This window comes from Cryptococcus neoformans, chromosome 1 (assembly GCF_000149385.1).
Source record: "Cryptococcus neoformans var. neoformans B-3501A chromosome 1, whole genome shotgun sequence".
In the NCBI taxonomy this organism is placed as follows: domain Eukaryota; kingdom Fungi; phylum Basidiomycota; class Tremellomycetes; order Tremellales; family Cryptococcaceae; genus Cryptococcus; species Cryptococcus deneoformans.
This window is the reverse complement of record NC_009177.1, coordinates 33248-54891: the sequence shown is the minus strand read 5'-3', so window position 1 is coordinate 54891 and position 21644 is coordinate 33248. Positions and strand designations below refer to the sequence as shown.

Genomic DNA, 21644 nt, shown 5'->3' with positions numbered 1-21644 from the left:
AAAGTAAAGGAATGAAGTTCTGTCTTTGAAGATCATTTGCCACATGATGCACGCAGATAGCGATACATGAATGAACAACAACGAAGGTGCAGAAGGGGAGGAGAAGGCCGAGTAAACTGGTCCTTTATCTGCTGGGTTCACCCGTATACGGCTTGGGCGTCCACAGACATTTTATTTCCATCGATAGGATCGTCAGAGAAGTCTTTGAAAAGCAAGGTTGTACGATAATGCTTCACAGATCATTTGTGAATGACTACAAAAAATTAAGCTGGAATTGCACAGACGGTCAAGTCCGAAAGAGGACCTGGGGGGATTTGCAAATCCTAGGCCAAGGCCGATTGGCTCGTTGGCGCGCGGAGTCGAAATGGGATGCTGATCACGCAACGACTTTTTTTTTCCTTAGATATAGCAGTTGCGCCGGGCCTTCGTCGAGCACATCTCATCGAAGGAAATCCGCCCCTTACTTACTTTTTCTCTTTCTCTATCTCTTTCTCCCCAAGAAAAGTATACCCAGCTGCACCTATATCTGAGCAGTGAGTTCCCCCAGTTGATATCCTTCCTCCTTCCTGTTCGAGTAGCTTGGGGCGGGCAGACGTTTTACGGGGGGTTCATGGTCCGAGCTGGATACGTAACTTCGACTCGCAAAAAATGGCATCCGCGCCTGGCGTCAACAAATATCAATCCATGGCATACTTGCTGACGAAATCACTATCTTTACCATTTTAGCCAAAAGCTCGTTATATGCCCCGTATCTCAGTCCCTGCATTCGCAAAAACCGTTTCGTCCAGACTCAACTTTACATCTACAAGAACACTCCTATACACTCGCAGAATGTCTACAACCCCGAACGCTGTTATCCCTCAGGCGAAGAGGATGTTTGACGGTGCGACGCACAAGTTGGATGTGTGGTCCATCTTCACGTAAGTCCAAAATTCGTCTTCCGCCTGACAAACCGGAGTGATGCTTAAATAAAGGTACGTTTTAGCCCCGCCAACGTCCCCGCGGACTGTATCAACCTCGGTCAAGGTTTCATGAACTGGGCTCCTCCAGACTGGATCCGTGCCGAATCTCACGAGTCTATGGACCACGACATTATGTCAAACCACTATTCTCACCCTCGAGGTAGGCCTAGGTTGTTGAAGGCCATCAGCAAGCACTACAGCCCTCAGTTTGAGAATATTGTTGCCCGAGGAAAGGACTTGACTAATGAGGAGATTTTGGTTACTTCCGGTGCCAACTGCGGTGAGTTGTGTTTTGATACGATACAGATGCACAAGAGGGTAGAACTGATATGGGGTGTAGGTATGTTTGCCGCTCTCACGGCGCACTGTGAGCCCGGAGATGAAGTCATCTGTATCGAACCCTACTTTGACCAGTACTTTGCTTCTATCCACTTCCAAGGTGCCAAACCCGTCTTTGTGCCCCTTCACCCTCCTACCGGCAAAGGTATCAAGCATGGCGGAGACTGGACGCTCAACATAGATGAATTTGCCGCTGCGTTCACTCCCAAAACCAAGGCGGTGATTATCAACACCCCTCATAACCCGGTTGGCAAAGTGTTCACCAAGGAGGAGTTGGAGCAAATTGCCAAGGTTTGTATTGAGAAGAATGTTTTGGTGCTTGCGGATGAGGTGTACGACTGTATGGTGTACGACGGGAATAAGCATTTCAGGATTGCTACATTGCCTGGTATGTGGGAGAGGACTTTGACTGTGGGATCTGGTGGAAAGTCGTTTGCTTGTACCGGTTGGCGAGTTGGTGAGTCCATCGATTTCCTTTTTTTCTTGTCCTTTTTTCTAGGTCAGATGCTGACTCGGTATAGGATGGCTCATCGGTCCCCCCCAACTTACCGCTGCTACCCTCGCCGCGCACAGCCGAATTGTTTTCTGCACCAACTCTCCTATGCAAGAAGCGGTTGCTATCGGTCTCGAAAAAGCTGCTGAGCACAAGTTCTTCGAGGAACAAGTCGCTGCTTACGAAGAGCGCCGAGACATTCTTTGCTCGTACTTTGACCAAATTGGTTTGAGTTACACCAAGCCTGAAGGATCATACTTTTTGTTGGTGGATATTAGCCCCGTCAAGGTGCCCGAGGGTTACCCTATCGTAGAGACCTGTAAGGGCCGAGGAAAGGACTTTGAGTTTTGTTGGTGGTTGTGTCAGGAGCTCAAGGTGGTAGGCATTCCTCCTTCCGAGGTTAGTACCATTTTGCTCTCTTCAAGGAGGTGCTTTGCTGATATCTGTGATAGTTCTACAGCGAGGAGCACGTCAACATTGGTGAGAGGTTTGCTCGTTTCGCTTTCGTGAGTCGTCTTTCCTTGTAGGCTATAATAGCATGTAGCTGACGGCTTGTGTAGTGCAAAGACCCCGAACTTTTGCATGCTGCGGGCAAGAGGTTGCTCAAGCTGAAGGAGTACTTGTAAGGAGGGGGATGAGGCATAGGAATAAAAGTGGGCAGAGGGGTTGTACATGCATTCATCGGACATTCGCGGTACTTGCGAGATCATTGTGCTTAGGTTCTGCACTGAGGAGCGCCCAGTATCATAAATAATCCCGTGTCTGGGTAGCAAGGGGCATGCTGTATACTTGATAGTTAGTATGCGGCGTTGAACGATGCGATAACTATGGGAGTGAGGGCGATACGTAATAAAGAGTAAAGGATGGTAGATAAATAAGGGACGGGGTGGAACAGACTGCCAAGCCAAGAGTTGCTGTTTTTACATTTGTGCCTGATGACGGGCGCAGACGTCCGCAGGGAAGGGATCTTGATTGCTTGATGTTGGGATGAAAGATGAAGGCAGCTCTTTCAATTGCAGGGCGCTGTATACATACTCCCTCCTGCAGCCGTTTTCAGCCCCCATTACGCCCTGCTTTGTCCCGATCTCAGCCCGCCACCACAAAATCCCATCAACACGCACATAAGCCACGCTCCGACGCCAAACGAACGATCGATTAGAAATTAGTGCACCGCACTATAATCTCCCCGCTTTTACGCTTTTACGATCGAGCATCATAACAGAAAAACAAACCATGTTTCACCAAAGCAGGTCCTTTCTATTTTCGATCTATACAAGCTAACCAACAATGTCGCTTCCCCGCCGCGTCTCCTTCCCTCCAGACACCCAAGAGGACCCTCCAGTTAGCGACTCTCCGTTGAGCTCACCGAAACTCCCAGAATATGACCCCCAATCATCCTCCACCACGCCTATTGTATCCAGCAACTTGCCTACAGACACAGCCAATACTGCTTCTGCTGGGCCACGCCGACGCCAACAACCAAGCAGACAAGTCACGCTAGACGCACGTCCACCCTCCGCCGCCAGGCGTGGAACTACAGAAAGCGCTCGGACGCAGCACAGCAGGGCAGGCTCAAGACGGACGTCGAATAGTTTAGATCCCAACCCAGGTCTGATAAGGCGAGTTACGACGGTGCTGTTTACGCCACCGAAGAAGATTGGTAAGGCACCGACGTATTGGGGAAGTATAAAAGCTGCGATAACAAGCACTTGGTTGTGAGTCTGTTGGAAGCATGACAAAGGAAGTATGACTGACTGAACGGCGCAGAAATATTTTGCTTGTGTTCATACCCATCGGATGGGCGCTCTATCTTGCAAAGCATAGCGGCGGAAAGGACAGCATCTCTGACACTGCTGTTTTCTGCTGTACCTTTATCGCCATTATCCCTTTGGCCGGTTTGCTTGGGTTTGCCACCGAAGAGGCGGCTTTGCGACTAGGACAAACACTTGGTGGTTTACTCAACGCGACTTTGGGAAATGCCGTCGAGTTGATTGTTGCCATTCTTGCTCTTATCAAGGTGAATTGAGTTGCTAGCAGAAATTAAACAAGCTGAATCCTCTCAGTGCGAACTGCAAGTCGTGCAATCATCACTTGTCGGCTCCATCCTCAGTAACATCCTTCTTGTCCTCGGCATGTGCTTCTTTGCAGGTGGTGTCCGATTCGCTGAGCAAGCTATCAAATCTACCGCCGCCCAGCTCAACGCATCTTTATTGCTCATCGCGGTTATTGCCGTGCTCATCCCATCTGCTTTCCATTTTTCCATCAGCTCGAGTACGAGTAACACGGATGCTAGCGAGCTGGCCAATGGTGAGGGCGCTGATCTGTTGTCGATGAGTCATGCTGTATCGATCTTGCTTTTGATTCTGTACCTCGGTTATTTGCTCTTCCAAATGTGGACTCACGCCGTAGGTCGTTCGTTCGCCTCTATGTTATCGCCAAGTGCTAAATGCCCCTTTCTAGACTTATTATGTCGATGACGCCGTAACAGGCTCGACTCAATACCCGGAAGCGATCACCAACGTCTCTGAGAAACTCAAGTTCCGCAATTTCCACCGTAGGAAGCACGATGAAGAGGAAGGCTACTCAACGGCGACGACGGTATCGGAAGCTACTGTTCCTCCTAGCGCGCGTCCCGGAGGTGGAGAGGTGCCAGCGACTCATGGTCCTGGGACCGTTGCTTCTGAGACTGGGAATCGGGTTGAACATGAAAGCGAGGAAGAGGAAGAGGAGGAAGAGACGCCGCAAATGAATGTCGTCTGCACTATCGTAAGCATTTCCCCATCAAAAGTAGTATGGAGTCGTATTAACCGATGACCGTAGGCTTTGATGGTCATTGACACCGTTCTTGTCGGTGTGACGGCCGAGTTTTTGGTTGACAGTATTAATGGTATGGTCGAAAGCAATCCTAGTCTGTCTGCAGAATGGGTCGGTTTAATCTTGCTTCCTATCGTGAGTAATTCCTTGCCCACAGCAGTCCTCATTGAGCTTTCCTTCTTACTGATGTGGAATGGTTTGTAGGTTGGTAATGCAGCAGAGCACTTTACAGCTGTGTCAGTGTCCGTGAAGGACAAACTCGACTTGTCAATCTCCGTTGCTGTATGTTCTCATCGACTTTTTGATCTTCCCCGTTTGCCTCTAACACCACATATTTTCAGGTGGGATCGTCGATCCAAATCGCCTTGTTTGTCATTCCCGTCATCGAACTGCTTGCTTGGACTATTGGCAAGCCCATGACACTCCTTTTCGACCGTGAGTCTTCATCTTTGACCCAAAAAAAAAAAAAAAAAAAAAAAAAAAAACAACGCCGCTGTGGAGACTGACTTGATCTTTTGGTTGCATTTCCATAGCTTACGAGTCTATCGTACTTTTCTTATCTGTATTGATCGTCAACCAAACTTTGGCGGACGGACGATCAAAGTGAGTTCTCTATAGACACGCTTTACGTTTTGTTCAGAGACTAGCACTTGCTAACCGACCAATTCATGTAGTTGGATGGAAGGTATGGTCTTGATGATGCTGTATATCATCATCGCTGTATCGTTCTGGTACTATCCCGTACGTCTTGATCTTTTCCCCTCCTTTTTTGACTGTGCTGACAAGCGTGCGGTACGGGCAATAGGGATCAACCACCGCGACATTATTAGGTTGTCAAGATTCATCCAGCGTCACCGGCTAAAAAAAAGAACTTCATTTTCATTTCGATATTCAGCATGTGTAGCATAAAAAGATCCATCTTACCCATCATGTTCTTTAATGCCAACTTGTAATGTACATAAGACGGAAATGTTTATGGAGATCTTCGGCCCCTTTTTATCCTACCCTGAGCTTCTTTATACCACTTTGGCTAAAACCATATACCGGATCTCATTTATGACTATTATTGACATCGCAAGTAGCACACACGCCGGTGAGATAAGTAGATTGATGTATGCTTTCTTGCCCAGGTTCAAAAATTGTTGTGGTTCATCATTGTACTTTTCGAGTCATCGTCCTTGCTCCTTGCTGCCTGTGCTTCTCGACAGTACATGCGACGACAACTGAAGCTGATGCACATTTTAGAAGATATGGTAAGTTAGGAAGGCACGGATTAATTCAAATGGAGTGTTTAGAATAAATATAGTAGTAGTGAACTGAACAAGGCAAGCTTGGAACAAGTGTGGAGCAACTACTTCGAATGACATTTCTCGGCATTCTCTAACAACTGCTCCGTTAAAAAAAGCGACTGTATTAATTAAAACGTATCTCCTCTATTCCGCTTTCCATTATTCCTTGATCTTGTTTCCAGCTCCACGTCGCGACACCTCTACTTCTTTCCTGACTCCATTCTCAACAAGTGACACATGACTGGTTGTTAAAATAGGGAAAAAAAAGATAGAAAGGTAGTTTACGAGAAAGTGATGGAAAGAAAAGAGGATAATAAAAGTGACGAATCATTGACTATTGGGGAAAAATACGTCTTATTAAAAAGTCGGAAAGACTCGTATACGCTATGATAAAACGAAAAGAACGTCTTTTTTTTTGTGGGTTTTGAATTTCACATAAGAAGAGGGAATGTTTTCTTTTTTTGGTGTTTGGTTGGGCGTCGTGGGGTATATTATTATTAAAAGCCAGAGACGAAGGCAAAGCTAAAGAAAAACATCGTTTCTAAAACTCCAATTCTCTCTTCTCTTTTTTTTTGGTAGTCGCGATAGCCTATGTCGGGCTGTGAACGACTGTTGGTTGAAATGACGTTATTGTATCTAACAAAAAGAGTTGCAGTAAGCAAAAGAAAAAAGAAAAAAAAAAGTGGGAAAAGCAGTCAAGCTCGCATGAGACATGGCGAGCTGATGATGAGAAGTGAGCGAAGCGCGAAGATAAAAACATGTTGACGCGCGATTGACGGAAATTGTTGTTGCGGGATGGTGGATGGAAGGTGGTTGTGAAAAAAAGTGAAAAAGGGTGCAATAGGCTGCCAAGACCAATTTAATGGCCGGCAGCCGCGAAAGAGCTATATGGATGCGCCGCATCAAATCGACGTGATCTACTCCCCAAAAACACCGGCTTCAGCATGAATAGTAAACGAGGTAGTAAGTTTACCACCTAGCAGCGGTAGCCCACCGTTTAGGTCCACACATCGACGCGCCTCCGCCACCCATAAACCCAAACTCTGACACCGCCGAGGCCGGCTCACGCATGATAGACATTCCTGGTTCAATCTGGGCACCGACAGCGGTATGGGCGTAAGAGGGATAGCCAGGTCGGTAAGAAGATGAGTGGCGATTGATGGGTGTTCGCTTGCGCTCAATCTTCTGACAGCAGCTAGGATCGAGGTAGACTGGGAAACCGAACGGGTTGTGAGCGTGGTGCCACCTTTTGTTGGCGGCGGTAGGCGCGTTCCAGTCGCCGTGGGCACGGGGACGACCAGCAAAGGTTTGCGAAGCCGTGGGGGTGGTGGAACGGGCGCGGACAAAAGAGGTAACAGGAACTTGAGTAGGCGCTGAGACCTGGACTCGAGAATCCTGTCGGGGTGCCTGTAACGCAAAAGCCTTCTGCTCACGAGCATCAGTACCAGAAGTAGATCGCCTCATCTCGGACGCAGTAGGCAACCACTTCTTCGCTCCGTCATACTCCAAAAACTCTTCTTCATCTTCATCCTGCTCCAAGACCTCTTGCTCGACCTCGTCCATATCCTCATCGTTCAACAACATTTCAACATTCCTCTCGGCACGCTCAAGTTCAACATCATCCTCACTCCCACGGGCAGACCAGCGAGAGTTGGCGAGTTTCTGGTCGTGGGCATAAGAGCTGGCGAAAGAGACCCAGTCGCGCGAGGTAGCTTGGTCGGCGGCGGCGGGAATCTCGTCCGAAGAAGAACGACAATCAATGACGGGCTTGGAGTAGGTTTGCACAGCGTGAGCAGCAGGATCGGTAAGCTCGACCTCATGAGCCTCCTTGGCCATCCTGTCAAGGATGGGATGGATGATCGAGTCAACTTCATCCCGGTGACGCTTAAGGTCGAGAGCGGTGAAAAGCTTGTTGACATGATCGACCCAAGATGGGACGGGAACGTAAAGAGAAAAGTTGAAATCAGCAAGAGCTAGACGCTCCATCGCGTCGATTTGAGAAATGGGAACAGAAGTAACCTCAGTCCTGTGATTTATCAGCATTAATTCATCGAACGTAGGCTGGAAAGAAGAACATACCATGACTTGGTCAGGAACGAGTTGTCATCCAACCACTTCCCAGCCAAAATCAAACCCAACATAGCAACCCTCTTCTCAACAGCTTCAGGCTCGCAAGAAACTTGCTCTCTCAAAAACTGTCTCAGTTTGGTACCCTTGACACCATCCCCTTCGTGCAATCCCAAACCAGCAAGGAACCAAATACCGGCAACAAGAGCGCTAGGAGAGATGGTCATACGCTGAATCATGTCCAGGATGAAGCTGACAAAAGTGGCGGTAGGCTTGACAGAATGAGCCCAGGCGACGTTCCAGGGGTCACGAACTTCGTACTCGGGTCGACGAGCAGAAAGTTGGTGCGCAAGGGGAGCAGAGGGAGGAGTAGTCATACCCATTCGCCCCCAGTTCCTAGAGTAGTCAGGAGGAAGAACACCGACTCTCATGTAAGAGTCCTTTTCACGTCCAGCGGGACCCCACTCTTCATCAGAAGCACCACCTGTACCAGCTCGGAACTGACCAGGGACGATGAGAAGATGAATAACCTGCTGAGCGTACCAGAAGGCGAAAGCTCCGTTGATGGCGTCGGCGCTAGGCTCGACAGGCGCAGGGGGTGCTACATAAATATGCTCGGCATGGCTGGCGGGGTAGCGGTAAGTGTCGTGAGGAGTAATAGGCCTCTCAGGAAGCTGGACGTACCGCGCTGGAACAGCAGGAGCTCGATAAGCGGGCTCATAGTTGGACCAGGTAGGGACTTCGGCGCGAGGAGGGGACCACACAGAGCGTTGGGCGTGGTAATTAACGGGATCCGGGAACTCGCGCTCAAAGAGATAAGCCTTGCTCTGCTGGGTGCCGATTGCAGCCTGTTGCGCCGCAACTTGCTTGGAGTACTCGGCTGCAGCCCTGGCCTCGGCGTCGTACATCCAGTCGGCGTTGGATGAATAGTTGGTGGTGTCAAAGCCGGCAGGAAGAAGACGGTCGTTAATACTGCTAGGCTGGTGTCCCCCGTACAGAGCGTTCTGTGGTTGCGAAGGCGGACGGAAATTTTGCAGGCCATTCAAGAAAGGAGGGTTTGTCATAAAGGGCGAAAGTTCGAAGGAAGGAGTCATAAAAGGAAGATGATCTATCAGTAAGACACCTGGTGCCATTTCCTTGTCGAAACTTACGTCAACCTCCATTCCGTCGGCAGGCGCCTCGTTTCCAAAGGTCGCTACTTCACCTGCCTGCTCGCCGTTCAACAACTTGAAAAGCTCCATCTCGGTTCTTCCCCTGGCCTCCTCTTCTCGCCGCTGCTTAATTTGTTGCCCAACGGGCCTCTCGTACATGTAGGGCATGATGTCGGAAGAGGGTGAAAACCCCAGGCGACCCAGGGGCCGAGGCACAACTTCTCCTAAAGGAGGAAGTGGTACCGAGGAGAGAGAAGGTGGGATAGAGTCGGTAATTGGGTTAATTAAGAAGTCGGGTCGCTCAGTTAATGGGATGGTAGAATGAATAATACGAGAAGGAATTTGAGATCCGTCGTTGACGAGTCTCAGAAAGGGCACGCGTAGGGGAAAATACGCGTAGGGGGGAAGTTGGTGGGGTGGGGTGTTGTTTGTTTAGCGTTTGTGAAAAGCAAGGAGCAAAGAACACCAGTTAAGGTGTGCAGAAGATTGACAACTGCGATGCGCTCGACCTGCTAGCCGTAGACCACTAAGAGAGAGATGACCGAGAGGGGCGAAGAAAGAGTCGGTTCGGATCGAGCTGATTCGATAGAGAAGGAGTTAAAGTAGAGGCTGTTGGATCGATTATGGGTGGCGCGGACGGTGAGGAAAAAACATATTGGCGTGGTGGCAAGATATTTATATGATACGTGTGAAATCGGTAGCAGAAGGAGTGATAAAGGCGAAAGGCGGCACACAGTCAGCGGAAACACGCACGGACCGCCAAATGAGATGCTTTTGCTGACTCACCAAAAGAACTTCCCGCTACTTTTTTCTATTTCCTTCTAGATCTGGTTAATACTGATCCTAGCTGCTTTCTCCTAGACTGCCTTATATGGATGCCTTGGTCTTGAAAAGAAAAGAGTCGGCAGAGACAGAGTTTCCTGAAGGAGGTTGAACTCTGTATACCGATTTTTGTTATTAGTGGATGTGTGGAAAGAAAAGAGGAAGAAAGAATGACGGATATGCGTGGCAATCAGCCAAAGTCCCCCACAGCGAGACGCGAAACACGAACATTGAAAATTACGTTTCGGAGATTTACGGCATTATACGATGTGGCGCGCGTCACTGGGTATTGGTTTGGAGGATACTTTCATGCTCAATTGCATCATGGATGGAGCAGACAAGTCCCGGCCGTGACGCATGAGTGAATTGATATGCACTGATGACTTTGAGTAGATAATAAATGATTGTAGAAGATTTGATGCTGAATGCCTCATATTTTATTAGTCCAGCTGGAGATAGCGATGGCAGGAACCAATTTGAGAGGAAGATAGACGCGCTAAAACATTTTCCATCTTCGTTCGTTGAGTGACTTCCTATTGGCTATGCTGCCTTCCAGCTCCTGTCTCTTCATGTTGTAACCCACGTCCGCCATACATACGCGTCATAGGGGCTATCTGGTACCTCAACTCTCAATTTATAAGAGCTGGTACTGGAGATAGCAGCCTAAAATGTTTTACCTTCTATCTCAGACCCGTCGGCATCCACGATCCAGAAATCGCGCCCTACATACTTACAGTAAAGGATCCAGCAATGAAACGTGAGAATAAAAACCGGCATGGCGCTGCTCACAGAGATTTTTCATTTGTCGGCTGCTGGCAAAAGCTGACAAATCAAGTTATCAAAATGTATGTTTGTGTAATAATAATGACCCCCTCTCCCCCTCCTCCGCTTTATGGTGGTGGTATACTCGAATGAGTCCAGAATTTACTCCACTTGTCGGACCATCGCGTTCGCCCAAACTCGACAGTCCTCCACAATGCCTCCTTGAAAGTGCATGAGTAATCAAGAATGTCGCTCCTTGCAACATTTTGCCTCGCGCAGCAGCAACACCATTCTCACCACCACCACCATCCTCCTAGCATATGCTCTGCTATTGTGACAACGTATGCAAGGCTTATCCCTCAACGGCCTGACGTCATTCTTTAGTCCCAGTGTACGTGATCAGCACACAACCTCCCAAAGAACCGCCGCACCTTGAGAGATCGATCTTAACAAGAAAAGATTGAAGGTCACATATACCAACTTTACCGGCGGACTCTTCCCAATTGGTTCGATGACTCCTCCTCCCCAGGCGTCATTGGTTATTTATATTTTCCTCTCTTCCACATCAGTGAACCACTCGTATTTAAATTTTGAGACTTTGTTCGTCACAGAAGAGGAAGCATCCGAGTGTATTATTAATGATCCATAGACCCAAAAGGTTTTTTGCAACCCCATTCACATTTCTTGCTGGTGTTTCCTCTTAACCATCCTTTTTATACATTTATTTGGCTCCTTCGGTTTTTCCAAGCGAACCACCCTTTCTCTCCCACCATCAATTGGTGGTGGCGGCGTTCTCCACCTAGAGGGAAATCGCATCACGCCATATCACCTCGAGTTTTGCAACTCGCTATTAGACGATTAGACATCATGCATTTCCCATATTATATGAATTAGAGAGCTATACAGAATTATCAGTACGGGAACCCGCTTTACAAATACGCTTGGCTGAAGCCTAACCGATGGAGACGGTGGTGACTCCGTCCTTTGGTTCTTTTCGCAAGGATTCGCTAGGAATGGCGACATTATTCAGAATATGACTGTACGCTTTTACTTTTCCATTTTTCGACTAACATCACGTACAGCGCACGCACCGGAAGGGATGTACAAAAAGCATAAGTACTTCGCACAGATTCGCCACTCGCCCGTTTTCTTGGTTTATCTAATAATTCATACTTGTACTCTCATAACTCTTCGCTAACACAGACGAATGGCTTTTGCCGAACTCATATCCACAATGCTTACACGTACACCTCAACCACCTCCTTCTACCAACACCCACGCTCGTGCTACCCAGCCACGCTCTTCCAAAATTTTCAACACTCCCGACTCGGACATTGTCCCCTCCATTCTCTACGTCGACTCTTCTTCCACTTCAAGCTCCCATCCCACACGGGGCCGAACATATTCGAGGACGTATGAGTGGTATGAAGCTTACCAAGCTGAGCGGGAAAAGAGGCGAGGAAGTAAGGGTTCGACCAAGTCTACTTCAAGTGGTGGGAGCGCAAGGGGCAGAAGGAGTGACGAATTGGAAGTTGTCGATCCGCAGACTATCAGCTTGCATCATACATTACCAAGTGTAGAGGATGAAATCAAGATTTCTTCCGCCCCGATCTTGTATCTTCCTCCTCTCTTATCTCCTTTACCGGAACATGGGCACGAGCATGACCACAACCACGACAATCATCACGATTACGAGCATTCACAAGTAGAAGTCAGAGAGGTTATCGGACTTGACGACTCTCGTCAAACCCTTTCCGAATCTAACGAGCAAGTCGATCCTCTTCGAGATTTTACCACTCGGCTGCCTCACATTGATCCGGCGAGCCTTGCCCTTCACCAAACGTTACATCACTTCAAGCCGTTGAGTAATGCCTATGCCTCCTTGCCTTATGACAAAGCCTTCAACTGGTCATCCTTAGTGAGTCTATTAAATCCCTTTCTACCACTATTTGATTGAAAAGCTAACCTCTGATTAATTTTCTTGCAGAACCTACCCAAGTCTACTGAAAGAGAATGGTACTGCGTAGTTTTCCGCTCTCGTCGCAAACCCGAATCTGCCAACTTGTCCCTTTACAAAGCCGACCGCGAAGCGCACGAGGAGGCAGTAAAGAACGGAGGTTTGATCATGTATTGGTATGGTGTTCCTGATGAGACCGGGTTGAACTTGGCTACTTGCATTTGGCAGTCGTAAGTCTCCTCCCCTTTACTCTCATTTGTTTCAAAGGATGGAACTGATTGGTTTTCTTCTTAGTCGACGACATGCGATAAAAGCTATCTCCGGACCAAAACATATCTCAGCTATGAAGCAAACCAAGGGCGCGTACGAGACATATAGTCTGGAGCGATGGGTGTTGAGCACGGAGGTCGGGAACCGAGAGGTCAAGTTGCGCAAGTGGGAGGGTGGTGAAGTCGGATGGTAGTCATTCTCCTTGAGCGATGGTGATGTTGCAGAGGAGTAGTAAAGAACAGAGGATTAAATGTTGTATAGTCATATATGTAGATTAAAATAAAAGGACAATGTTCATACTCCTTATCATCGTAGTAAATGCAAACGAATGCCATTATTGCCCTCGACTGACTTTCCGTTTGTTCTCAACGCTGGACATCAACCTCCACATTGTAATTTGATCCCGTTCCACCCAGGCAGCGAATGAACGACGCTCTAAAGAATCTTTCGGGACAAATCTCTCTTCCACCATATAAACTTGATTATTCAGTCCGTCTATCCCAATGTGGCCATTCTCTTCCTCCGCTGCTCCTTCCACTGCTCCAGCACAAGCTCAGCAACATCCTTCCGCAGCAGCTTCTGCGGATCAGTGTCCGGTGGATCACACCACTCGCCAAGCATGGCTCGCGAACAATCCATCCACACCTCATCCTTTCCACCCGCCTACTTCTGAAGGATCTTCATCGTCTGCTTCTGCAGGGCTTTCGCAGTCAAGGGTTATTTCTTCTATACCCAGAGGGTCGACACCCTCTTCTCCTTCTCCCGCTCCTCCTGCTTCTGCCTCCGCCTCCGCCTCCGCCGCCGCCGGACCTTCATCAGGCCCAAGCAGTTTCACTGCTGATGCTGGATCGGGCCATGCTCAACCGCAGCAAGATGCGAATGGCAACTGGGTCTATCCTTCTGAACAACAGTTCTTTAACGCCATGCTCCGTAAAAAACATAATCCCCATCCGCAAGATATGCGGACCATCGTGCCGATTCATAATGCGGTAAACGAAAAGGCTTGGGAGGAGATTTTGAAGTGGGAATGTCATTGGCCGAGTGAGAGATGTGGAGGACCGAGGCTGGTCAGTTTTGTGGGGAGACCGAAGGAGAGAACACCCAAGGCTTGGGTGAAGACGGCTTTGGGGTGAGTTTTTCTGTTGTCTTCATTTTTGGTGTTCCATCCCTTCATCTTTTTGCTTTCCATCTCTGGAGTGTTCCTCCCCAACCATCATAAAAAACCGGGATATCCCCTTCAAATCATCTCATAAAACCTGGCTGACAACCTTTTCCTCGATTTAGCTACACACCACCATTCGACAGACACGATTGGATAGTAGACCGGTGTGGAACCCATGTCCGCTACGTTATTGATTTCTACACTGGTCGACAGACGGAAGGTCCCGGGAAGATGGCTTTTTACCTGGATGTGAGGCCGGCGGTCGATGACTGGGAAGGGATCAAGACGAGGGTTAAGGGGTGGTGGAGCTGAGGTGGACGAGGTTGGGCGTAAGTCAGGAGCGTAGATTGGAGAGGAGAGTGATATGAACTGCCGGGTAGAGGTAAGGGTAAGGGGGCTATGTGGAGGTCGTAGGTAGGCAAGTTTTAGATGATACAGCACACTTCCTTATTTTCGAGAAGACGTCCATCGTTTCGTTCACTCAGTTTCAAGAGGATTTTTCTTTTATTTTTCTTTTCTTTTCCTCGATTACGGATCGTATGTGTAAGATTGCAGGGCCAAGTTCTGTACGGACGGGGTCGTATCGAATGGGCCCGTCTTTTGTGTTAATCTGGAAGTAGACTCGACTATTTTCGTTATCTTCATTGCGTAAACTCTGGCACTACGTAGCTCGATTTCAAAATAGGGCCATCTATCGACAAGGGTATCGTCCGTATTGTACAGCAGCTTTAAGGTACTATCCACTTTATTCAAATGCCTTTTATACACAGAAGATTGGCCAATGATGAACGAAAAGTATGCTAATTATAAGCAAGATAAAGATCCAGTCTCAGGGGACTTTGCCGTTATTACATAGGAAAATGCATCACGTGATCTTCACCTTCCTTTTATTGTCCCTTTTTTTGGTCCGCAACAAGTCGACAAGACCTCCCAAAAAAGTCCCTTGATAAGGCTCTCCCCTATTTAGAAACCCCCGACCCAGTCGAAACCAATAGTAGAGACCAAAAGGAGAGCTTATTAAGCCCTTTACCAGCTATGACCGCCGAGCTCACTCCTTCCATCGAAGAACAGGCACTCACTTCTCCGGGCCCATTTGAAGGTCCCGAAAAGCTTTTGGAAGTATGGTTCGCCCCTTCTATAGAAGAGTTGCCTTCCGCTGAGGAGGTTGAGGGGAAAGTTGCCGGCGGGTTGAATGCGCGTCCTGCAAAGGAAAATGGAGAATGGCAGGGCTTGAGGAAGGTGCCGAGAGAGGTCTGGGAGGAGATGTTGGATATTGTAAAGTGCAAGGTTTTGAGTATGGTAGAAGGCGATGATTTGGATGCTTACCTCTTATCGTGCGTCCTTCATTCGTCTTTTCTATTCATAACTGCTAATGGTGTATTTAATTGATTACGGAATTAGGGAATCATCACTCTTCGTCGCTCCTCATGTGCTTATCCTCAAGACATGCGGCACCACCCTCAACCTTCTCGGTCTTTATCGTATCATTGAAATTGCGCGTGAATACTGTGGATTCAACAATGTGTGGAGGTGCTTTTATTCGAGAAAGAGTTTTTTCTTCCCAGAGAGGCAACAAGGTCCTCATAGGGATTGGAGAGATGAAGTGCAGTTTTTGGACAGCGTCTTTGGTAAGTCCAAAAGCCCAAATTTCTTTCATGTGCCGTACAGCTATGAAGGAGAAAAGTGATTTGCCGCTAACCAACATGGAAATAATAGGAACGGCGGGTGCAGCGTATACTGTTGGTCCTATGAACAGGGACCATTGGCTCTTATACCTCACGACACCCAACTCCCAACCTATCCTCCCGTCCGACCCCAAACCTTGCACTCTTTCTCTCCCTGCGCCTTCCCCTTCTTCTTCTATTCCTACATTCTCCTCGTCTTCTACCGTCACGTACCAAGACACTACCCTCGAAATCCTCATGACCCATCTCTCTCCCTCTGCCCGTGCTCCCTTTTTCCACGACTCGGACTCCTTCTCCTCTCCCTCGACCACCCCGGGCCATGTCCTTGGTGAGGCCATTTCCCACAAGCTTGGGATTGATGCCCTTTTCTCAAAGGACGAGACCACCTTGGATTCGTTTGGGTTTGATCCATGTGGGTATAGCGCAAATGCGGTGATTGGGAGTGGACTGCCTGTTTCGGGCAAGGGCGGCAAGGAAGGCGGGGGTTACTTTACGATTCATGTGACTCCTGAAGAAGGATGGTCATATGCTTCGTTCGAGTGCAACGTCCCTCTGCCATTCTCCTCTTCGTCTTCCCCGGGAGCCCTCGCCAAGAGACCAGACTTGCAAACACTTATCCGTAACGTCGTCAACATCTTCCAACCCTCCCGTCTCTCCATCACTCTTTTCGTCTCCACGCCTCCATCATCCTCTGGCCCTGGCTCGAGCGAAGCAGAAGTCAAAGCTTGGAACTCATTCGGAACGGACCTGTTGGGTAACGAGTTTGTGCGCAAGGACAGGATAGGGTACGAGTTTGATGGGTATGATTTGGTGTTTGCTTGTTTTGAGAAGAAGGGTTGGGTGGAATCACAGTTGGCGTTGGGTTCGGAGACCAAGAAGAGTTTATGAGTGTTACGAACGTGGGTTGGAGATGAGCGACGAATTCGCGACGGGGATGATGAGAAGATGAAAGAGGTCGCTTATATGTCGATGTTACGACTGTCGGGGTGGTCAGCGGTAACGCCTTTTTTGGTTTCTTTCCTTTATTTGACCTTTGTCTATTTTAGATTTTACATACCAATTCTTTTCGTATTTTCCGTATCATTTTCATCCCGTTTACCAACAACTTTTAACTGGGCGGCCGCCTTTTTTTCTTGAGCAGCGGCTTTTTGCGTTTTTTGCGTTTTTTTGCGTGTCAGAATAATACCCTATTGTGCGTATTGCGATGATTTTCATGGTTTGTTCGCCGATTACTTTGTTCGTTTTACTGCTCGTCGTCGTCTTTGTTCGTCCGTGTTTTGACTGCCGTGACTGATCGACTTGTTCCTACATTCGACGACTTTTTGCATTGACACCCCATCTTGACGAGTGCTATATCACTAGAAAATCCAACAAAAAGCGTAAATCAAAGCATCACGCCAAGACATCCCACAAAGTGGCTATAACAGATAGGGGAACCTCTGTTTAAACTTTTAGACTCGAGGTTGATAAAAAGAAGATGCATCCCCTGTATATCTACGAAGAGACAGAAAATCCAAATATCCACAAAAAAAGGGGTTTTTGTAAAAGAAAACGAACGAAATGCCTCTACACAATTATACCTATCTCACCACTCTTGTTTTTTTTTCTTTTTTCTCTTTCATTCCCCCCCCTTTTCTGCGACATGTTCTTAATCGTCTCGTTTTAAACAACACCCATCATTTTCAAAACCCTGCCCACTTGCGCGCCGCGTCCCCTCACAGGCGCCTGCTTGATCCCAAACAACCTCACTTGGGTATCCTTCCATGAGCCGATACTTGTCAGGCCTGCGACGTAGATATCCCCCCAGAGAAGAGAGGTGAGCCAGATACATGATGCGGGCGACCACTGTCAAAAGGTCAGTTCGGTTGAGGAGAGTGAAAAAGAAAGGGACGTACTTGGAACCGTCTAGGGGTAATGGGCGGTGCAGGCGGCAAGACGTCTGCGAGCTCGACGTCTTTGAGGATGTTGAACACTTTTTCACTAGGCGCGCCAACGAGCGGTTGGGTTTCTCGGATCTTTGGTAGCAGTTCAGAGATGGCGACGAGGACGGGATCGAGCGGGAGGCTAGTTTTAAAGCAGAGGACTGTGGTTAGCTGGTTGCATGAATGTGGGAGGATGATGGGAAGAGACGTACCCCTTTTGCCAGCTGGAAACCCATTCCTGCGTGGGGACATACCCATTCGGCCCCACTCCCGCTGCCGCAATCTTCATCAATTCTTCTTCTTCTTCATCGTCTTCCACTCTTTCTTCCTGACCGCCGCCACCGCCACCGCCGCCGCCGCCGCCGCCGCCGGGGTGGGTGTTGGTAGTGGCGAGGGAGGTGGTTGATTCTGTTGCGCGCATCTTGCCCCGTGCTTTCTCAGACATGCTGCGTGATGGAGGCGGGGGGTTGGAAGCGTAGTCTGGCGTGGCGGTGGCGGTGGTAGTGTTGGGGGTAGGGGTAGGAGTGGTGGATAGGGATGGTACGTCGCCCTCGCTTGGGGTGCTCGCATGCCCTTGTCCTTGGCCCTGGCCCTCGCCTTGGCCCTGGCTCTGGCTTCCGGAGAGATGCACATCATCCTCTTCTTCCGGTTCAAGACCCAACAATGCGGCTTTTTCAGCAATCATCTCCGCATCCGAGGTGATCCCATTGTCCCGTCCGCCCCCGCCCCCACCCCCGCCTAGTCGAGTGAAAAGACTGTTGGTGGAGGAGGGATTGGTCGTGGCGGCAGAACCAGGACGCCCATTCTTCTCCGCTACTCCCGAAAAATGTGTGTCAGCCCCTGGCTTCTTTTATCAAGCAGCAGCAGTCGACGGAGACTTACCAGCAGCAGCGCGTAAAAACTTTCTGCGCTTGATATCCCTCAGACCGGACATCAACGTAAACGTGGCGAGGGTTTGGAAATCATTGTGCGATCGGAGGATGGCGTATACGAGGTTCGGGTTCGCGTTCAGTTGGTAGTACAGCACCGAGTTGAATGTTTCGAGTCTAGACAATCAAAAAGTAAAAAAAAAAAGTCCAAAAGTCAACATCGACAACGGGGGGGAACAAGAAAACGACTTGCAGATAATAAACCAGCCTCGGGTGACCTTCATCACCCAACAAGAAATTCGGTGCTGAAAACGCTTTAAACAGGCCCAACAACCTGGCCGAAGCTTGGACGCCAATGTTGGTGATGTAAGGGGAGATGTTGGCGATGGAGATGGTGAGTGCTGGGAAGAGCGGGTTCAGGCCCGGGGTGGTTGCTATAGAGTATATCGACTGCGGGGAAAAATCAGCGTTTGTTCGGGGAGGGGGGAAGGGGAGGCGGGGAGACTTGCAACAATCATGAAATCAACTGCGCTCCCGGTCACCCCCCACCTTGCAGGGACGGGTATGCGGATGGTCTGGTTGAGCGATTTGCCAAACGGTTCGTTGGCGGAGAGGGTTTGGAGGAGGTAGGAGAGGAGGCGGAGGAGGCCGTTTTGGGCTGCGCGAGTGAGTGGGTGAGTGAGTGGGTGGGCGACGGGGGGACGTACCGGGATCATCTTTCAATTCCAAGCATGTTACGAGGATATACACCACCAAGTCTACCGTCTTTCCCGATTGTTCGAGGAGATGCGCTTTGAATCGTTTGTTCAAGTCGACAAGTCGCCAGAGAAGAATGTCTGTTCTCACAATTTTAGTTTTCTGCGGGGACAGAAGAGGAACGGGGGGACGGCGAAGAGACGTACACGTTTGGAGCAGACACCCTATATCCTTTTTCCCAACACCGACACCGCCGGGTAGATAGCCATTGGTGAGCGACGTATGGTATTCAGCGAGGGTGGCGAGGATGCCATCGAGGATGAATGTAAAGTCTTCTTTGCGGTGCTGTTTGTCAGATTGTTTAGCATGTGACGGTTTAGCATGTAATGGTTTAGCGTGGGGGAGAGAGACGCACGAGTTTGGAAAGGAAATACCTAAACGCGTTTTCCTCCTTTCCTTCTCCCATCCCGGTCCCTCTCATCACCGTTCCGGCATACCCGCCTTCGAGCGCTCCGGCAGGGCCGACTCTTGCCTCCATCTTGTAATCGAGCGCGACGAGCAGGACGGCCATACAAACCCTCACCAGCGCCTTTCGCTCCTCGCCTCCCCTGAGCCCCAAGCCGCCGAACCCTCCGAGCTTGCCGAGCCCGCCGACTATGCCTATACCGCCGCCGGCCGAGGACGATGGGTCCCGGGTGAGCGAGGTGTTGAGGAACGAGCAGAGGAGGGAAAGGACGAGCCGGCGTTCGAGGGTGTGGGTGAGGGTGAACAGCGGGGGGTTGGGGGTGGTGTGCAGGGCCGAGGGGGGTGTGTAGAGCGGGGAGGAGAGGAGGATGAGGAGGAAGCCTGGGTGGGGGAGAGTTGGTCAGCGGCGTGCAGCGCAGCGGGAGGAGAAAGGGGACATGCGTAAAACTTCCGTCTTGTTGCGGTCCAGTTCGGGGGAGGAGCCTATCCGGATTGTGCTGCCTACCCCCTTTTCCCAGATGACGTACTGCGAAAAGAGTCAGCTTGTTCACTGTGTTGGCAGACGAGACATGCATTGATCTTATCGTCCTCGTCCTCGCCGTTCACGCTCTGGGGCAGGGTGAAGCCGGCGCAAAAGAGGAGGTCGATGGCGCAGCTGAAGAGACGCTCGGCGAGAGAGGGGAGGTATTCGTCTGGTTGCTGTGGGCGTGGGGTGTCGTCGGGGGGCTGGGTGAGGGGATCGCTGATCGGGGACGCGGGTGCGGGGGGGTGGCCGAGGGTGGCTTTGAATGCGCGCGCGCCCGCGTCGTCGTCGTCGTCGTCGTCGTCGGAATCCGCGAGCGTGAACTGGGTGTCGCTGTGGGAACTGGCGGGGGCCTTGTGGCGGGCCCAGAGATGGGTGGCGGCAAAGCTGTCTCCGGGGGTGTCGCCCTCGGCCTCGTAGACGACGGCGAGGACGGTGCCGAGGACGCGGAGGCAGCTGAGGGCGTGGGCGCAGAGGTCGGGGGCGGGGGGGAAGCGGGGGTCGGGGACGAGGGTGAAGAGGCGGTGTGCGAGGTGGGTGGTGAGGGTGGCGAGGTTTGCGGGGTTGTGCTGGAGGGCGTGGCGGAGGTCGGGGGGGCGGACGATGGGGGGGACGTCGTGGGGGGAGGGGAAGAGGGAGTACCACTGCGCCCAGTACGCCGTGTCTGTGGGGGGGATCCGCTCCGGGCCCGCGAGGCGCTGGATGCCCGCGGGGGAGGACTTGAACTTGAGCTGCGCGTCCTCCGCCGGCGAGAGGAACGGCAGCCCGATCGCCTGTGGCAGGGACTTGAACATCGGGGGGGGGGGGGTCTGGGGGAGACTTGTGCGGGAGACAACAGAGACATCGAGCCACTCTATATTACCCCGCGTATTACGTACACACTCTCTTTTTCACCTCTTTCTTCTCTCACCCTCTCTCCACACTCTACACACCACACTCACCATGGACTTTTCACAATTCAACGGCGCCGAGCAGGCACACATGTCCAAGGTCATCGAGAAGAAGCAGATGCAGGACTTTATGCGTCTCTACTCCGGCCTCGTCGAAAAGTGCTTCAACGCCTGTGCCCAGGACTTTACCAGTAAAGCCCTCACCACCAACGAGGTGCGTCCCCCGTGTCGTGCATGCCACCAACTAACCGTGGGGAAAGACCACCTGCGTCCAGAACTGCACCGACAAGTTTCTGAAGCACTCTGAAAGGGTCGGCGCGAGGTTTGCAGAGCACAACGCCGGTATGTTATCCCCGTATGGTGCCGCATCGCTAATGGCGTCGCAGAGCAAATGCAGGGCGCCGGACAGTAACCCGATAGGTCTGGGAGTATTTTGCAAGTGGCGTAGGATAAAATCAACAGTCGTACTTTACAATCATCTTGCATGTATCAAACAGATGGATAAC

At 50.2% G+C, this 21644-nt stretch overlaps 8 protein-coding genes across 10 annotated transcripts; 6 read left to right on the top strand and 2 right to left on the bottom strand.

Annotated features, from left to right (window-relative positions):
* Window positions 1-831: 831 nt before the first annotated feature.
* On the top strand, window positions 832-2420 carry CNBA0180 (hypothetical protein; the record flags this gene model as incomplete). Its single annotated transcript, XM_772920.1, has 6 exons — window positions 832-920; window positions 986-1242; window positions 1303-1758; window positions 1823-2193; window positions 2247-2300; window positions 2355-2420. The coding sequence occupies 6 exons, from the start codon at window positions 832-834 to the stop codon at window positions 2418-2420; spliced, it is 1293 nt and encodes a 430-aa protein (XP_778013.1).
* Window positions 2421-3081: 661 nt separating this feature from the next.
* On the top strand, window positions 3082-5470 carry CNBA0170 (hypothetical protein; the record flags this gene model as incomplete). The annotated part of the gene is made up of 10 exons (XM_772919.1): window positions 3082-3509; window positions 3562-3811; window positions 3858-4199; window positions 4255-4560; window positions 4615-4743; window positions 4813-4890; window positions 4950-5043; window positions 5142-5211; window positions 5283-5349; window positions 5414-5470. The coding sequence occupies 10 exons, from the start codon at window positions 3082-3084 to the stop codon at window positions 5468-5470; spliced, it is 1821 nt and encodes a 606-aa protein (XP_778012.1).
* Window positions 5471-6756: 1286 nt separating this feature from the next.
* On the bottom strand, window positions 6757-9283 carry CNBA0160 (hypothetical protein; the record flags this gene model as incomplete). 3 transcript variants are annotated; one of them, XM_772917.1, is made up of 4 exons in its annotated part: window positions 6757-6814; window positions 6892-7923; window positions 7977-8968; window positions 9116-9283. In XM_772917.1, the coding sequence occupies 4 exons, from the start codon at window positions 9281-9283 to the stop codon at window positions 6757-6759; spliced, it is 2250 nt and encodes a 749-aa protein (XP_778010.1). The 3 variants fall into 3 exon arrangements, with proteins under 3 accessions (XP_778010.1, XP_778009.1, XP_778011.1); XM_772916.1 differs by having other exon boundaries at window position 6814; window positions 6871-7923; XM_772918.1 differs by lacking the exon at window positions 6757-6814 and having other exon boundaries at window positions 6867-7923.
* Window positions 9284-11933: 2650 nt separating this feature from the next.
* Window positions 11934-13119, top strand: CNBA0150 (hypothetical protein; the record flags this gene model as incomplete). The annotated part of the gene is made up of 3 exons (XM_772915.1): window positions 11934-12617; window positions 12687-12886; window positions 12951-13119. The coding sequence occupies 3 exons, from the start codon at window positions 11934-11936 to the stop codon at window positions 13117-13119; spliced, it is 1053 nt and encodes a 350-aa protein (XP_778008.1).
* Window positions 13120-13429: 310 nt separating this feature from the next.
* Window positions 13430-14400, top strand: CNBA0140 (hypothetical protein; the record flags this gene model as incomplete). The annotated part of the gene is made up of 2 exons (XM_772914.1): window positions 13430-14055; window positions 14211-14400. The coding sequence occupies 2 exons, from the start codon at window positions 13430-13432 to the stop codon at window positions 14398-14400; spliced, it is 816 nt and encodes a 271-aa protein (XP_778007.1).
* A 723-nt stretch (window positions 14401-15123) lies between these two features.
* On the top strand, window positions 15124-16661 carry CNBA0130 (hypothetical protein; the record flags this gene model as incomplete). Its single annotated transcript, XM_772913.1, has 3 exons — window positions 15124-15422; window positions 15490-15716; window positions 15805-16661. 3 exons carry the CDS (start codon window positions 15124-15126, stop codon window positions 16659-16661), a joined length of 1383 nt encoding a protein of 460 aa, XP_778006.1.
* Window positions 16662-17435: 774 nt separating this feature from the next.
* Window positions 17436-21042, bottom strand: CNBA0120 (hypothetical protein; the record flags this gene model as incomplete). Its single annotated transcript, XM_772912.1, has 10 exons — window positions 17436-17618; window positions 17669-17837; window positions 17908-18508; window positions 18578-18741; window positions 18857-19014; window positions 19107-19222; window positions 19272-19400; window positions 19467-19605; window positions 19676-20106; window positions 20253-21042. The coding sequence occupies 10 exons, from the start codon at window positions 21040-21042 to the stop codon at window positions 17436-17438; spliced, it is 2880 nt and encodes a 959-aa protein (XP_778005.1).
* A 148-nt stretch (window positions 21043-21190) lies between these two features.
* Window positions 21191-21550, top strand: CNBA0110 (hypothetical protein; the record flags this gene model as incomplete). The annotated part of the gene is made up of 3 exons (XM_772911.1): window positions 21191-21352; window positions 21399-21480; window positions 21525-21550. The coding sequence occupies 3 exons, from the start codon at window positions 21191-21193 to the stop codon at window positions 21548-21550; spliced, it is 270 nt and encodes an 89-aa protein (XP_778004.1).
* Between the last annotated feature and the right edge of the window lie 94 nt (window positions 21551-21644).